The following is an 18,426-nucleotide window of genomic DNA, read 5'->3' on the forward strand; positions in this document are numbered from 1 at the left end:
AAAATCCGGAAGCAATACCAACAATTGACAGAACTGCATCTGGCTACTTCATCAATTTCGATGACTTTTCCGATGATCCAAGTGAACACGAGGACAAGCCAGCAAACAAAACTTTCAAAGACAAAATCACAGAACTCTTTCATCAACTCAAAGAAACATATCTGATTTCACTATGGATAGAATTGTGGATTGTGTTAGGTGTACTTTTCCTCCTACTTTGGCTCATTTTGGTTTTAAGCTTGGGAAGATTTATTGATGGAAAATATAGTACAATGGGCACAGCAAGTCAGAACATCAACTTGGTTCTCAAACCTCACAGATCTTTACACATCGAAAAAAGAGAACTGTCATCAGTGAACATCACAGCCATTCCTATACCTGGTGGTGTAGCATGGGAGGCTACTGATTACGAAATCTATGGCCCGGTTGAACTCTTTAAATATCCACATCTGTTCAAGGTTTCCTTAATTGACTTTGTATCACCTAGTACTTTCTCTGATGATTGGGACTTTGAAAATTTTAATAATATGATGACAGATTTAGAAATGTCAGCAAAATTTACAAACCATATTTATTTACAAGGTTCATCAGATTATGAAGAAATGTATTGTTTTAATCATTATGGTCATCACTATTTGCATAAATCTGCTAATCCTAGAAATGTTTTTACTTATAATCAATGGGAGCATTGTCCAACACCGCCAAAAGGCAGTTCGAAAACATTTTATGAGAAATTCCCATACTTCCCAGGGTTTAACAACTCAGATCCAGAAACATTTTATTTTAAAATCATAAATAAGACAGGAATGAAAAACATGTTGACAAATACTAAACTGATTTATTCTGAAAAAATTTATGAAAAAATTTCTACATTTGGTTTTGAATTTTGGAAAAACAACATTGAGACAAAAACTGTCTGGGGTACAAAAGACTGGCAGGTGCAAGGTTTAGAATCACTATTCAGAGCCTGCATGATCCCAGAACAGATAATATTCCTGAATGACACCATTCAACAAACAACCTATCTTGGCCTAGCCAAGATAAAAGACTTAAACAAATTGTCTATTCCAAAGCCCATACCTGATAGTAATAGCACTAAAGATGTGGAGATAGACGTATCCCATATTTTACACCAAAACAGAACAAATCCTGATTGGAGAAAATGGTTGATCTGGCCCACAGACACTAATAACTGTCAAGATAGATTCCTGAACAAAACACAGGGGTTCAAACAGAACAGGCCAGACCCAAGATATTCCCAGAGACAACATCCAGGTATAATAACAACATACAGCGTAGGAAAACTATGCCTCCAGTGGCTACAGAAATCCACACTACCTGAAATTAAGCAACACTTGACTTTACTTAAAGAAGGTGCTTTCTTAATAGGACCTCACAAACAGCGTCAAAAACGTTTCATATACGCCGGTATATACGCTGCTTACAACGAAGCTTGGAAAGTAACGCAAATTGAAACTGCTGAAAAAATACGAGAAATTGATCGTATTCATTTAGAAAAATCACTGTCTGTAGTGGACAATGGGTTAACGACTCTGTACTCCAGAATTTATTCACTGGACAGCATTGTATCATCTGCTATTGATATAATAGGACAGGATAAGCTAATGTTACAACATGGCCAGTCCCAATTACGTTCTATTGTACAGTTAGGCTGGACTTTACAAAACCTCCGTTCAGGCTACGTGCCATGGCGTCTAATCAACACAACGTCATTATTTTCTATCTTTAACCTTGAAGAAAAACACATCTCTTTGGCACAAAAAGGAGCAGACTATACGGTGCTGAGCATTGAAAAATTAGAAAAATTACCATTGACGACCTGTCATTGAATGGATAATACATGGTACAATTACAATTCCGATAACGACTTTTCCGTTTCAATATTGCCAAAACCATATACCAGCAGGCCTGTATGAAAGGTTGGGTAAAGGATACATCAAATCAACCTGGATTATACCTTATACACATAGATGTTATAGTGAAGGGAAAAAAGAGGTATTTCTTAGTGGTAACAACTGTAAAAATTCACTAAGCGGTACAATTCTGTGTCAAGGTATTAACTTGCATGGAGCCTGCGAAGGTTCATCAAATAACCTTTCATGTCACCTGCACGGCACCCCTGCTACACAGATAGAGCCTTTTTTTAGACAACTTTCCAATGGCAGTTACGTTATAATAAGTGACCACAGCTGTTGTGGCATGGTGCCAGGAACGGCCTATCTCGTGAGCGTTACTTCCAGGGTCATTTGCTGTATGCAAGTATTGTATCCAAACAGCAAACCAGACAAGGAGGCAGCAATATGGCCTTCTCTAAATATCTCTTCTATTCAAATTGATACTTTAAGCAGAATGAAGTCTATTCTTTTACAGACAACTGTGCCTTTAACCTCGTCTAGAGAAACGTATGATCTGCAAGTTGCAAGGACAGCAGCAGAGATACATGCATTATTATCAACAAATTGCCCCGTGCATTTTTTAGAAATGTTAAGTCAAATCTTAAACATGTGAGATACCAGTGGCATCGCACATGTATTCAAGACAATTTTTTCGGGACTATTAGCACCCTCTGAAGCAGTCCTGAGCACCTCCCGAATTTCGTGCACTCTGTGTTCGGCGGCTTGCCTCTCATCTTGGGACTCGTAGCAGGAATCTTATTTTTGTTCCTTCTGCTCCTATATGGCAAATCCAGCCACAAACAAAACTCAGGCAACAATGGAAGACACAATCCTAGCAATACGATACCGAGAGCGGATTGCTAAAGTCCTCGGCTTGGCTAAGCTAAGAGATCTGAATATTACCTGTTTTCTTTCATTCAGACCAATCTGGCAAGATTGCATCTTACCTGTTCTACGATGCCTGCTATGCGGAGAAGAATGCGTGTTAGACATCTGTCTCACACTTCCATCAGCAGTACCTTTGGATATCGATACTTTGCTTGGTTCGGTAACGGTTCATACAAAGTGTTGTCCCCAGCGGCTACCTATTCTGATGACTGCATTCGTTGAGACCTCACCATTCCGATTAGGTGGCGGTGAAGTACGAGATGAAAGCGGCACACAGGTACAACCTTTTGTGACCATTGCTGACCTAGACACCGATGACGCCATGCCTCTCACATTTGCACTATTTCTACTTTTTCGTACTTGGTCCAACTTTCACCTACTGTTGAAGACTAATTCTTTGCCAGCCTATCTGAGTTAATGTTCTCCCCTAACGAGAATAACTTTTGAAAGAAAAAAGCGAGCACACAGCGTTCCCTGAACCCTGAACTGAATATTTACTTTTTTTTTGGCACATGATACTCAGCTTAAAGTAGAACTATTCTTAGAGAACAAGATTTCTACTTTTAGAATCTTTAGAGACAATATTTTGACTTAGCCTCTAGCACATGTACAGTCTTGTATAAATATGTGATGAAATGGTCTCGACTGTCTCTTCTGTATTAAGAGCCATTTCATAAATCTAATTTTAGCACTTCATTCAGCCAATATTTCATCATACTATATATGCATTATCTGAATGATACCATTGCTTGAAAACGTCCAGTATAATACTCATTTTTCGTGTATATACCATACTTTTGATGTATTTTGGGGTGTGCTGGAAAACACGTGCATAGTTATATGTTTAATATTGCTTAGTATTTAGTAATGATGGACATTATACGTGAAGTGGGTGTTGTGAACGTATCTAGGACCCTATTTAAATATTCACGATTTATGCCCTTATGTGGTTATATCAAATCATATCCTTATAAAGGCATAAGAATCATACCCATATTAAGTCATAGCCAACGCAGTCCAAATACGGCAAGGCTACTCCCATAGACTCCTAGAAAGTACAACGCGTTCTTAAACAAACCAAGCCTCCAGCAGCCCGGGAATTTCCCTGCTTCTGTATTGATTTGTCCAAGAACTCCTGGAGTCCTAAAAGAACTGCGAGTTCTTAGTGACGTCTTATGTCCAACCTTACGTCAAACTCGGCACCTTCCAGGTATAAATATACCAGCATCTGCCTTAACAAGCACACAGTGGTTTGGAGCAGATCGGCTATCTATTTACCCGATGCCCTGCAGAAACAAGTGCCGAAGGAAGCCGACCCTCCCATTGACGCACTGAGAGAGACGCTGTCTTTTCTCCTGCCGAGAAATCCAGCTCCAGTGTTTTCCGGTCACCCTTGCGGGTTGCTGGGAGATCGAGTTCTAAGAGAGAGATACAAGACCTCCTTCATTCTATAACCAAGGTACAGAGCTGATTAGACCCTTAGAGAATTCTTGATTCAGATTCTTGGCAAAAACTATCTTAACTAAAAGTGTAACTCAATTACTCATTCCCACGTACTAGGCTTAGGTTAGGTACACCGGGGTAGGCGTATTTTAGAAGCACCAGTTGAGCACGTTTAGTCAACTTTTATCATTGTATGTATTTTATCCGTTTTAAGTATCTTATGGCTTAGAAACCATATAAATGCTTTTACAATATTATTTCATAATACTCCTTTTACTGTACGCACTTTACTTTATGACAAGTATTGCAATTGTGGCAATTCACTTCTCTTGCATGAGAAAGAAGACTGCTCAATAAATAACCACTTTTATTGAAAACGCCCGTCTCTCTATTTCTCTGCACTCCTGGTGAAACTAAGCATGCACGATTGACTGAGTGAAATAGCTGTCTATTGTTTCCGCGACTCTGGAGATTTACTCCTTATTCTGGAGGGAGCAAAGTTGTCATGTTTATGCGGTTGTCAGAAACTAATCCCTTCTTGTCTATTCAGGAAAGTTAACACATTCTTGTTTACTCGAGAAAGTTTCTGGTGACCTCTGAGCTAGCTGGCATTCATAATTAAGTCTAACATATTCAATAGAGACCTAGTCGACCTCAGTCCTACGTCTAAACTATCGTTTATGTTATTCCAATGCGCAGAGCCTATTGGGAATATAGGAACTACACTACAATGGCCCTTTCGAATGATGTTTAGTACCCAGCGGTCTAATGTTATCCTGGACCAGTTCTGAAGGTATTGTGCCAACCTGCCTTCTACCGATGATCTTTCGGAGGTGGGCAAAGTAGGAAGAGCTAGGAGGCCGCAATTGTCTCTTGGACGTATCACACCCGTGGCGAGCCTGCTTCCCTCTGTTATTAGGTCTCGAGAAAATTGAGGACTGGCCCTGCCTTTGTTGATAAGGTTGGCGGTATTGTTGTGAACTTGAGCCATGGGATGAGTACCTTTGCTGTTGATAAGAGCCTCTGTAGTTGGTGCTTTTGCCTCTGGAACCTCTAAAAGGAGCCTTACAGTACTGAAGCGTACCCAGAGATCTAGCGGTCTCAGTATCTTTTTTAATATCTTGGAGAGTTTCATCTATTAATTTCCCGAATAATGCTTCTCCATCAAAAGGAAGATCCAGGATTTTATTCTGGATTTCAGGTCTAAACCAAGTCGCCTTAAGCCACTCCTGGCGACGAAGGAGCGCAGCACCAGCCAAAGAGCGGAATGCCGTCGTGGCAATGTCCATTGCACAGTCAATGATTTCCATCGATGTAGCCTCACCTTCTTGTAAAACCTTTTTAGCCTCTGTTTTTCCCTCTGGAGGAAGTTACTCCAAGTACGGCGAAACATCACACCATAGTTGGCGATCATATCTCCCCAATATCGCCAAGGCATTAGCTGCCCGCAGTACTAGACTCGCCATGGAAGAGAATCTTTTTCCGGCATTATCTAACCTCCTGCCCTCTTTATCCAGAGGAGTTGTCAATGGAGCTGAGCGGTTGCGTGACTTTCTCTGCGCCGCTTGAGAAATAACCGAGTCCGGTCTCGGATGTCCCGTCAGAGATGCCGGACCATCTTTAGGCGCTTTATATTTCTTGGCGAGGCGCAATAGCACAGGGACCACCCTCGCTGGATTTTTCATTGCCTTAAGACCCTCATCCCAAAGATGCTGGACAATAGGGATAGATCTTGTCGTCTTCTTATAAGGCTCTTTAAAATCGTACAAGAAACATTCGTGGCAACAGAGGGCATAGACAGTTTGAATCTCCCAGCCGCCCTTTCCGTTAGCTTATGAAATCCCCCTATATCAGCTGGCGGGGAGTCCACCGGATCCGGACATGGAGATGCTGGGTCCGGGATGACATATTCATCCCATTCGGTATCTTGATCAGTCCTGTCATCAAAATTTTGATCCTCATCCGAGGAATCATCATTGGTGTGCACTGGAATTGAAGACTCCTGTGGAACTGGTGTCTGTGGCCGAGAGATCTCTTGGGACGGCAATTCTGGTGCAGCCAATGTTGAAGTCGCAGGGACTGGCATGGCTTGAGCAACTGGAGCAGCAGCAGGTTATGAACACCTAGACTTATTGTCCTGTAGCATACTGTGGAGGTCCTGAAAGAGAGACGATGGTACCGACACCATGTCTTGTCTCGAGTATTGTTGTGGTTGGACAGAATGATGATGATAACCACATTCCTGGTTGTACTCTCCGTCCGAATCTGTCTCTTGGCATTTAACCAGAAGCTGGGATGGGCTGTTGGCATAGCCATAAGAGTCCTGATCATCATCCTCTGATTCATCCTTATCCTTCTCTAAAAGTAGAGCTGGAGGCAAGGGGGTAACTCTCCTAGGAGATGTCATGTCCGGTATAATTCTGGTCATTGAAATTGTAATTCTTTTCTCCGATGACAAAATCGTCGACGATCCCGTCGACAATGGCGCTGTTAATACTGCGGTCGCCGGCCTCGTCGACGGAACAGTCGTCGTCGACGAAAGAACACTCGACAACGAGATGGGTGTCGTCGATGCCGTCGACGATGAGACCGCCGTCGCTCCTGCCGTCGTCGTCGTCATTGTTGTAGTCGACGAAGCCTTCGACGACGACACTGTCGTCGTCACTACCGTCGACGAACACTTCGTCGTCACCATCGACATCCTCGTCGACACCCTCGTCGACGTCGCTGTCGTCGTCGGAATCTTCCTCAACACCGCTACAACTGCCGTCGTCGACACAGTGACGTCGATTGCTCCGTGGACAAGCCCGTCGACGGTACCCTTTTAAGTTTAGGCTTCAATTTCTTCGCCGACGGAGCCTCCGTTGACGACGCCTTCATCATCGACGACTTGGAACGTCTGTCAGACTTTCCAGAAGACTGAGAAGAGGGTTTCTTGAAGGCTGGAACAGTCTTCATACCCAAAGAAGGTGTAGATGGTCCTACCCTCTCCTTTTCACCATGGTGAGGAGATTGGACTGGAACTTGGCTCTCAGACTCTCTGTTTTTTTTTTTAGGCCTTAGAAGGATGCTCCACCGAAGAAGAAGGGGAACCTCTACCCCTTTTGACTGACCTTCTAGCTGATGACTCTGAAGAAGAGTCCTCATCACTGGAGACTGTGTCTTTCCTGGACTTCAATTTCTGGAGCCATGTAAGAAGCCTACCCTCACGATCTCAGAGGGTCTTGGTTGAAAAAGTGCGGCAGATCTTACAGTTTGCAGCTTTATGATCAGGATAGAGGCAGTAGATTTAATCCTTATGCTTATCCTCAACAAATAGCCTTTTCTTGCCACAGGTGGAACATGGCTTGAAAAGGGTCTTCTTATTTTCTTTGTCTGACATCCTGGAAGGAACAGCCAACAACTTGAGAGAAATCCTGAATAAAAAACTACTGAAAGAGTAGAGATTGAGCAGAGGTCAAAGGAGACTCCCTAAGCACAACGTGCAGTAGAAAATATGAGGCTCTGAGGTTCCTTCAGGAGGGTTCTGATTGGCTGATGCCTAAGTTTGGTCTCTTTTACAAAAAGAGGCGGATATGATACAAAAGGGAATTAGGCCTAGGCCTTTTTCTTTCTCTTTTGTACCTACTGCTATTTTATTTTGTTACCGAGACTCCCATTCCGACGACGGGGAATGATACAAAAGCATGGGAATCTAGGAAAGTTCCAATACTGGGGCAAATAGTGGTTCCCAAGGAATTCATTCATACAAACGTTGATATAAGTAAAGAAATATAGAGCAAAGCGTGTTAGTGGTTTTACCACATTAACTGCATGCTTAGAGTATTTCTTTTTGCTTATCTATATCATTTGCATGAATAAACTCCAGGTGAACTATTGTTTTGAGTACAAGTTAATATGAAACAGGCATGAAGCACCTGACTACTAATCCGAGGACCTCCTCACACATCACTGTGAAGCACTAGCGAGCTCATTTGAGGATGGTCTGAAAATTCCAGGGAAATATTATTTTTTGCTGAAGAATTTTCCCCGAGAATACTTTATCGTGAGATAATTCTTCCAGTAAAAGTGAGTATTGAGGGCCTTTGTTCTGCAATACCTACTTTTGTGTGTTTTTTCATTACTTAAAAAAAACAAAACTCTGCAGCCTTCAACTAGGTTTCAGAGTTTGCTATGGTTTGAGACAATATTCACTTGGTTTAGACAGATAAATATTTGCAACTTTGCACAGCGTCACAGTGTGCAATTGGTCGATTCCAGACACAATGAAGACAGCTACTTCTACAGTCTTTCTGCATTGTCTCTTGTACCTGGCAAAAGGCAGCAGCATGAACAGTTCAAGTAGAGACTATCACAAGGGTTGTTCTCCTACCTGGAACTTATTGGTGGAGTTGAAGGGGACTTCGGCCATTTTGGTGTTTTTTTCCCTCATTTCCGTAACAGACCCGAAGCACAACTCGATGAACTTCAGGAGTGCAGTTTCAGACGCATCACCGGCCACTGACCTCTAAGAAAAGACAATAAGAAACCGCAAGATTACACCTCTATAAATTAGGTGTTTAGTTTATTTTTTAAGCTTTTTAAACAATTTGCACATTCAACATATGCTTTTAAAAATATGGCTTCAAACAGAGCCACACAAACAACAGCAGTGTACTAAAAGGACAATCAAAAACAAGTCCAAACATTAGACAGAAGCAGATGGACAGGAGTCTGGGACAGGCAGTGGACTGTCCAGTGGGTTGGCCTATCTGCTGGCATGGGACAGAAAGAGGTGAATATATGACAGGGGACAGAACTGCTCCTTAGCATCTATGTGGGGTTTGAAGAAACAAGCTGAACTGGAACTGAATGTTGGGAGCTAACAAACACACATATATATGCTTAAATTGTAAAAGTTCATTTGAAATCTGTGTTCCTGGTCTGGGTGTTCTGCAGATCAGGCCCGATAGCAGAACAGTGACCATGTCCCAGGCAGGTATTAGGTGCACAGGCAGTGGAGTCCATTCTCCCAGGTTGTAAGTGCATCAGCCAATATGATACATAGAGTGGCCATGCGTCATTACACAATGACCATCTCTAAACTGGCTAGAACAAACCCTGTTGCGTTTGGTAAACGGTCTTGGAGGTATGATTCCATGAACTGTGAAGCTCCTCCGGGAGGCCCTCAGTGCTCCCGGTACCAGTCTTCTAGACCCGGTGAGAAAACTATGGCTGCTGCGACCAGAGACACGATTCTGCCCTCCTGCTGGTGAGCCAAGCTCAAACAGAGGAAGGCAGGGCAATAGGTATACTGTCAATGGGAGGTGTGACCACCTCCCAGACAGGACTTAGTGTATTAGGACAGGGTGGGGCGCTTGCCGGCGCCACTCTTTCTGTTTGAAGGGCACACTTGGTGCCCTCCTTTCATACTCCAGTTCAAATAAGTTCAGGAAGCCATTGGCTCCCGGTCTGGCGCAAAACTGGACAAAGGACCCATTATCCAGCCCCTCCTCTGGGAGGGACCCCTGAATCGTTCCAGCCCTTTACTTAGGGGGCTTACCTATGGGTGAGTCACTAAAAGCGTTGTGGGACAATATTCAGATCAGACACCTCTTCATCTTCGGGCTCCAAGAAACTCCAAGCAGCTCCTGCAGCCAAGATCGTCGTCCTCACCACATCCTTTGCATGGTGAGCTTTGGTGAGCTGCTTGAGGTTCTCCTGTGACTCCTGTGCCTCTGGCCTGTGGATCTTCCTGAGGGTCTTCTTTGAATCAGTGGGCTCCCCTGATTGCTTGGGCCTACTCTGCCTCCCCTGCTTGTGGTGAGTCCCTTGGGCCTTGCTGGTCCTAACTCTACACCTTTTCCCCTTGCCACGTTGTTTGCAGTTGCCAAGGCTTGTTGGTGCTCCCGGGGGACTCCGACCCTGTCGTCATTTGGCGTAGGAAAGCTCATGAATGGCACCTGGTCTTCCACAACATAGCCTGGTCCACACAGCTGCAACTCCAAGGTCATCTCAACTCTCCTGCATCTCCCGCCCGCAGTGGGCATTCGTTTTCTGAGCCTCCTGGTCAATCTTGAGTTGCATCTGTCCCTTCTGCTTTTAGGTACTTCTCAACTTGAATCCACCTTTGGCTTTTCCCGGACACTTTCACCTTCTTCACTAGCTGCATTTTCCAGAAGTCCTCCATCGAGTTTGACTGTGGTTTCCGATGCCACTCCACACCTATGCACTCGGCTTCCCTGGTGTAGGTATCCTTGTTCCTAGGGTATCCACCGGTGGGGTGGCTCTTCAACCTTCTGTCTTCTACGGGGCTTCTTCAGGGTCCACTTGGAAGGGTCCTTCCTCTTTAAAATTGCAGCCGCGACCTACCCATTGACTTGAATTGAACACATGTTTGTGTTCCCACTCTGCACATGGCCTCCGTGGGATTTCTGGGTACTTACCTTTGGTGGTCCTTGGTTCCCCAGGACTTCTACGTCTTCTGGGTACAGTCTTGACTCCAGTCATGTTTTGCACCCCTTTATTTTAGTATATGGTTTGGTCTCCCCCTGGTGACCACTGTGTATTCGTGCTACTTACCTAGGGAGGAGGTGTGGCGCCGCGGCTAGGGCGACTGACTCCAGAATCTGGGGATCACGGTTCGATGGGCGGCAGATTAGCCCAACACCATGTGACTCTGAGCAATAGCTTGCTTAATCTTCCCGACAGCCCCCAGCGCCTAGAGACCCTTACGGTGACTGTGCACTTTACAAATGTGGATTATTATTATTATTATTATTATTATTACAAAGTATCGTGTGCATTGTATTATTGTTCTGTGTTAGTGAGTGTCTTATAATAAATACATATTTTTTAGATACACTGTGTGGTTCTTTTTCAATTGACCTATACCAATAAGATTAAGATCTGGTAAAGCAATCTGCTTTACACTACGCCTAGACTAAGCCTGAAGGCTGCTCTCCACAGCTACCACTTAGAGAGCATTCTAAGGTTGTCTAAGACCACTAAAATCACCACAATGGTTGTCCAAATTGGTGCAGGGTGCTACACTAACTTAAGTGAGCACCAAATACCAAGCCAGCCTTCTACACCAGGTTTCGGTAAAGCCATTAAGGAGCTGTGGAGCTCATAATGACCAACTCCCAGACCATATACTCTTTGTGGCTTTACTGCACTTACAATGTCTAACAATGGACTTAGACACTATAGCTGTACAGTGCTCATGCAACTGTTTCATCACATGTGGTCTAGTACACCCTGCCAGAGGGGTGAATTATCTAGGGCACAGGCAATGGGTTGCAGGCCTGGCCACAGGGAGGTGTGTTGTGTCGACTCTTCAATTTTCTATGTGCAAAACCACCCAGCCTGCAATGGCAGTGTATGTAAGTAGGATCTGCTTCTTATGGTTAACCCCCACTTTTTGCTTGATGTTTGCACTGTTTTTGACTAGTCTGACTGGGATCCTGCTAATCAGGACCCCAGTCTATCTTCTTTCTCCTTAAATTGTTAGACATGTACTTAGGTACACTCCAGATTGGATACTGGGGCACCCTTAAAAGTCCTTAGTATATTGTACACATGTACCCAGGGCATACGTACAGCAGAGGCATCCCATGGGCTGAAGCATGTATTATGCCACCCATGAGAGGCCATGCAAAATGGAACTACAGATCTGCCATTGCAGCCTGTGTAAGCTGGATTTACTATATCTATTGGTCACTACACTTAAAATCTATAAGTCACCCCTATAGCAGGCCTTGACAATCCTGAAGGCAGGGTGCTGGGTTTTACATGAGAGGGTGCCCCTGCATGAGCAAAGCCCCTCTCTAGCCTTCAGAGACCATTCTCCAGTTTCTGTGTGACACAGCCAGACATATAAGTAGAGGTGCATTATAACCTCGCAGTAAATGCTATCTCGAAAATAGTTGAAACAAAACATGTCATGTTTGGTGTCAAACAACTTGGAATCATACCTCCACACCGGGAACCGTTAATTCATGGGGTCAGTGTGTAGTGTAATTCCTATATTCCCAATAGGCTCTGCGCATGGGAATAACATCAACGATAGTTTAGACGTAGGACTGAGGTTGACTAGGTCTCTATTGAATATGTTAGACTTAATTATGAAATTCCAGCTAGCTCAGAGGTCACTAGAAACTTTCTTGAGTACACAAGAAGGGATTAGTTTCTGACAACCGCATAAACATGACAACTTTGCTCCCTCCAGAATAAGGAGTATACCTCCAGAGTTGCGGAAACAAGATAGCTCTTTTACTCAGTCAATCGTGCATGCTTAGTTACAACAGAAGAGCAGAGAAACAGAGAGACGGGCGTTTTCAATAAAAGAGGTTATTTATTGAACAGTCTTCTTTCTCATGCAAGAGAAGTGAATTGCTACAATTGCAATACTTGTCGTAAAGTAAAGTGCGTACAGTAAAAAGAGTAATACTGTAAAAGCATGGTATGGTTTCTAAGCCATACGGTGTTTAAAAATGGGCACAATACATACAATGATGAAATAAGTACTAAACGTACTCAACTGGTGCTTCTAAGATACGCCTACCCCGGTGTACCTAACCTAAGCCTAGTACGTGGGAAGGAGTAAGTGAGATATAGTTTTTGGTTAAGGTAGTTTCTGCCAAGAATCTAATCAAGAATTCTCTAAGGGTCTAATCAGCTCCGTACCTTGGTTATAGAATGAAGGAGGTCTTGTATCTCTCTCTCAGGACTCGATATCCCAGCAACCCGCAAGGGTGACAGGGAAACACTGGAGCTGGATTTCTCGGCAGGAGAAAAGACAGCGTCTTTCTCAGTGCGTCAATGGGAGGGTCGGCTTCCTTCGGCACTTGCTACAGCAGGGCGTCGGGCAAGTAGATAGTCGATCTGCTCCAAACCAGCGTGTGTTTTGCTAGGGTAGATGCTGGTATATTTATACCTGGAAGGTGCCGAGTTTGACGTAAGGTTGGACATAAGACGTCACTAAGAACTCGCAGTTCTTTCAGGACTCCAGGAGTTCTAGGACAAATCAATACAGAAGCAGGGGGATTTCCCGGGCTGCTGGAGGCTTGGTTTGTTTAAGAAAACGTTGTGCTTTCTAGGAGTCTATGGGAGTAGCCGTGCCGTATTTGGACTGCATTGGCTATGTCTTAATATGGGTATGATTCTTATGCCTATATAAGGATATTATTTGATACAACCACATCAGGGCATAAATCGGGAATATTTAACTAGAGTCCTAGATTCGTCTACAACAAGTGGTCTTTCCGGTACCAGCCTTCTTGACCCTAGCAGCCCAAAATGGTTGCTGCCGACCAGAGACACATTTCTGTCCTCCTGCTGCTGAGCCAAGCTCAATCAGGGGAAGGCAGAACAATAGGTATCCTGTCACAGGGAGGTGTGACCACCTCCCAGACAAGATTTAGTGTATTGGGGCTGGGTGGGTGCACTTCCAAAGTACCTGAAAGTCTGCAACAGGGGCAAACTTGGTGTCCCTGTGCATAGTCCAGTTCAAACCAGTTGTGGGAGCCGTTGGCTCCTGCTCTGGCGTGAACCTGGACAAAGGACATGGGAGTAACTTCCCTTCTGTCCTGACCCTCCCTTAGGAGGGTCCTCTGAATCTGTCCAACCCTATCCCGTGGGTACATAAGGGCTTACCTGGCTGTAGGACCTTAGATTTGACGTGGACAAGATTCTGTACAAAAAACCACCAACCTTTGACCGTCTGGACACTCTGGACTTCGCTGGACATAGACTGGGCCCGACTTCGTCCCCCTCTCTGTCCAAAGCATCATCTGTGTCTGTGCACTATACAGGCTCTGTGCAGGACCTGTGGAGCATCAAGGACAGCGGAAGAATCTCCCTTAGGGTGAAGGAGTCACTCCTCTGCATTCGCAGGCACAGTAACGCAACTGACGGGTCTGCTGTTCCTGAGCTCCTGCAAACTCCGAAGGCTCAAGCAACGCAGGAGATGGGTCCTATGTTACTTGAGGTCCAGCTGCCTTCTCACTGAGTTTGAGGCCAGTATCCCTCGTGGGGACCGCATAACCTGAACCCCTGTGCACCACGTACTTTTGCAAGTGCATATGCTTGTTGGTGATTCCCGAACTTGTGCATTGGACTCCGTATGGTCCTGACCTTGAGTAGTATTTCTAGTAAAGAACTCCGGCCTTCTCGCACCGAGTGCTCCGTGGGCTAATGCTTTGTGATCTTGCTTGAGGTCCTCTCGCAACTCCTGGTCATCTGACCTGTGGGTCCTCCTGAGGGTCATATTGAATTATGTTGGGCTTCTCTGGTTGCTCCAGATGTGCCCTGACTCCCCATTGCTTGGTGAGTCCCCTGGACCTTGCCGGTCCACACCGTAACCTGCTTGACTTTCCTGTGTGGGTTGCTGTTGCCAAGGCTTGTTGGTGCTCCAGCCGAACACCGACCCCTCAGCAGTCGACATCCTTTGTGGGACAGCTAGCATCTGGCTCCTGGTCAGCCTCGAGGTCTCCTGGTCCTCGTGGCTGCAGAGTCAAGTATCCCCTCTTCACACCTGAAGCACCTGGCATGGGTGGGCATTCGTCTACTGAGCCCCTGGTCACACTAGTGACCCAGACTCTGTCCCCCTCTACTTTCAAGTTCCTTCCATCATGAATCCACCCTTGGATTTCAACTGAAACTATTCTTCCTTCCTGACAGCAGCTCTTCTTTGAAGTCCCTCATTGAGAACAACAGTGGTTTCTGACACCACTTCAGACCTATGCACCCGGCTCTCCTGGGATAGGTAACTCAGGTACTCCGGTATCCACGGGTGGGGTGGCTCTCCAACCTCTTAAGTTCCAAAGGGTTTCCTCGAAGTCCACCGAGAAGGGACCTTAAACTTTAAAAGTGTAACCGCGACTTACCCATAGAATTGTACAGAGCTAGCTGTAGTGATCCCGCACTGCACCTGTCTGTCCCTGTTTACTCACCATGGGAGGTTAGTTGGGGTCCCAGCGATTCTACGTGCTCTAGACATGATCTCAACTCGAGTCGTGGTTCTTATACCACTATTTTAGTATATGATTTGGTCTCCCCCTGGAGCACACTGTGTATTGTGCTACTGTTAGAAACGGGTAGCGTGGTGCAGAGCGGGCAGGCCAAACTCCGGAGGAAATGTGTAAAGCATCCGCACAGCACACACAGACGACACACCAGACACACTACAAAAATTGACTCCACACCAGGTTGCATGACGAATAACTTGTGTATTATACCAAACACAGTAGAATGCAATCACAGTTGGGAACACGGCGCCAACTGGCACCAAATGTCAAACGTTCTTATATAGCGCACATATCACCGTGAGGTCTCATGGCATACAAAGGGGGACTATTTACAGGGCAGGGAAAATCGGGCCGCTGCCAGAATCTTCACCAGGCATAAACAGGGTCAATGAAAGTCAGTAGCAATATAGGGGTAACATATTGGAATGGTACATCATAAAAGATCTTAGGCATGGGACACATTAGTATGAGGCGGAAAACGTTATCAGGCCAGAACCTAGGACATCTCCGAAGACCATTAGGTCAGGCATTAGGCTTTCACACATTAGCATAGGGAATCCTCATCCACATAACACCATGAGCAACTACGTGGGCATAGCATTAGCATAAAACCTGCAATGAAAACATCATGGCATCACAATAGGCAAAATCACATGCAGTAGGCATCGCCATGAGCCAGAACACCTCAGGCCTTATCAGTAGGCAGGAAAACAGTAGGCATATAACAGCAGGCATGAAAACTCATTATGCATTAGAGCCCAAAATGCCTAGAACATTAGGCATAAAACCATGAGCAAGGGCATCATCATTAGGATAAACGCATTAGGCATAGATGCATTATGTAGACATCCTGGCATAAAAACAGGATGCATCTCAATAGGCGTAAAAGCATTATATCAGGTACATTAGGAATAAACCCAGCAGTGCGAGCATTCCCTTAGCATAAACAACACATTATGCATGCCATTAGCAAAAAAACACCTTTGCATTAGGCCAAGTGGGCCTGCGAACATAACCAAGACGTCAGGCATCAAATCAGCACTGCAACCATTAAGGAAGACATTAGGCACGAATATGGGCATTGGGCATCACCAGATACATTGTGCCATTGGAACCATTAGGGAGCAGCTGTGCCGGTTATGCGTGCCACCAACGTTACCACTGCCCACTGTCTAGCGGGGCTCTTGTTTCAAGTCAGTCCTGGCCTGACAATGTCCAGTGGGGTGCATCCCTACTCTGGGACTTAAACAATATTGCACCCAAAAGAACACTGGGCAAGCTGAAGTCCCCTTCTCTGGGGCTCAGAAGTCAAGAATACCCCCTTGTTGCAGCTGCCCACTGTCAGGCGGAGCAGCTGTGCAGAAAACCAATGCGGCACTGCTGGTGCCCCTCCCGGTACCCGCGATGCTCCTAGGAGCCCCCCAAAGGAATCCTGGTGCTGGGGGCGGGCACCGGCAATGTGCCCCGTCGTTGGTGCGGGTCGCTGTTCTTACAGGGCCGCTCAGGCATACAGGCATGGTCCGGTGCCTCGCCGTTCCTCCCCAGGCCAGCCCCACTCACTGGCAGTCCTGGGTCGGTCTCCGTGGGTGGCAGGGGACAGGACCAGAGAGCTTCGCACTCTGGGACTTCCTCTGGCAATGCGGGGCTCTCCTACCGTCTCCTGGACGCCAGCAGCCTCTTCCTGTTGGCAGCCGGAATGGAGCACGCACTGCTCCGGCTTCTTCTGCGGCTTCATGGAGAAGTGTGGCTCACTGGTTAGAAGCGGCAGACCCTGAAGCAGAGGTCGGCCCGGGACCAGGGTTCAATTCCCGACGCGGCAGGGTCTTGGGTCAATGTCCGCGGACTTGATAATTCTCGCCTGGGTGCCTACGCTAACCATGGGTCCCACTCTGCAACTCTGAGAAATAGCTTGCTTAATCTCCACAACGGCCCTAGCAGCGCCGGGTATGCCTGGCTTCACCTTGGGGGTGCCCTCTCACAGGGAAAGCCAGGACGGGTTCCCCAGAGGTATACAGCGCCAGGACACCACGTAACGAGGTAACAGTGCGCTTTACAAGTATACATACATTACATACATACATGTAGGAATCCCTCACCATGCAGAGCCTTGCAAGCGTTGCACGTTCTCTTTCCATGGCCTCAGGAGCTTCCACAGGGCTCTCCTCCTCTCCTGGGAGCCCCGACCACCGCAGCACCTCTCCCAGCTTCACCCGGGCCCCCTCCTTGGACCTAGGACTTCAATGAAGATCTCGCGGTTTTGTAGGCCCCGCCCATAGTCAGTCAAGCGTGCCTGGCTTCCTGGTCGGGCCGGGACTGTTCTCCCGCGGCGGTAAATTGCGGCAAGTTTAAAGTGCAGGGTTGGCTCCCACCTTTAATTCCAACTAAGGCCACAGTGTACACAAAGGCGGGGTGGGCACCCGCCTGAGGTTGAATCGGCAAGAGGGCGGCGATAATGCGGGGTAAGCTCCCGCTAATTTTAATAAGCACCCCTTTGCGACACCACAGCAGCTCGTGAATTCAGGCAAGCAATTGCGGTGATAGTGTGAGGTAGGCTCCCGCCAATCTCACGCTGTAGGAGGGGGCCCTTCACACTCCGGGAATCTTCCTCAGCAAGTTGCGTCCTCATTGCTGCAGAACCACGCTCCTCTCTCTTCACTGGCCATTTGCATGTAGCGCTTGGGCATTACAGCGCTGCAGAGGACAGGCGCTTCTCTCGCTTCCCACGGGGCATAGTTGTAACACTCACTAGGCGCTAGATCCCATGGAGGCAGGAAACAGTCAATTAAAGTATAGCGCCCACCAAATATAGCGCTCACCTACCCCAGGCAACTTGACTATAGCGCTCTCCTTACACAGATGCAGTCAGGGTCCCACAAGGCGCTAGGGTGCAGGCAGGGAATACAGTCCTTTATGTGTAGCGCCCACGCTCCTCACCTCCTGGCCAGTCAGGTGGACAAAGTAGAGCGCTCACGAGGCGCTAGGGTGGGAGAGCAGGTAGGTAATGCTGGGTCAGATCAGCAGTCAGGGGGCCCACATCAGTATAGGACAGATTTTCCCGGAAACAGGCAACCCTCATAGCGTGGCACTCCTCCTGGCATACAGTCTGCACTCCAGTACAGGCTCTCACTGGCCCTGTAGACAGCAGAGGGGAAACAGATGGGCACAGGGGC

At 46.3% G+C, this 18,426-nt stretch overlaps 1 protein-coding gene across 8 annotated transcripts in view; it reads right to left on the reverse strand.

Annotated features, from left to right (window-relative positions):
- LOC144772352 (sodium/potassium-transporting ATPase subunit alpha-1-like) overlaps positions 1–18,426 on the reverse strand; it is a 3,188,308-nt gene that overhangs the window by 1,280,896 nt on the left and 1,888,986 nt on the right. For 6 of the 8 annotated variants that reach the window (XM_078656610.1, XM_078656612.1, XM_078656615.1 and 3 more), the window contains one exon: positions 8,620–8,754. The exons of the other annotated variants lie outside the window; for them this stretch is intronic. In XM_078656610.1, coding sequence (XP_078512736.1) covers positions 8,620–8,754 — 135 coding nt within the window. The remainder of the gene's footprint in view (positions 1–8,619; positions 8,755–18,426) is intronic. 8 annotated transcript variants of the gene reach the window in all.

Source organism: Lissotriton helveticus, chromosome 8 (genome assembly GCF_964261635.1).
Source record: "Lissotriton helveticus chromosome 8, aLisHel1.1, whole genome shotgun sequence".
Classification (NCBI taxonomy): domain Eukaryota; kingdom Metazoa; phylum Chordata; class Amphibia; order Caudata; family Salamandridae; genus Lissotriton; species Lissotriton helveticus.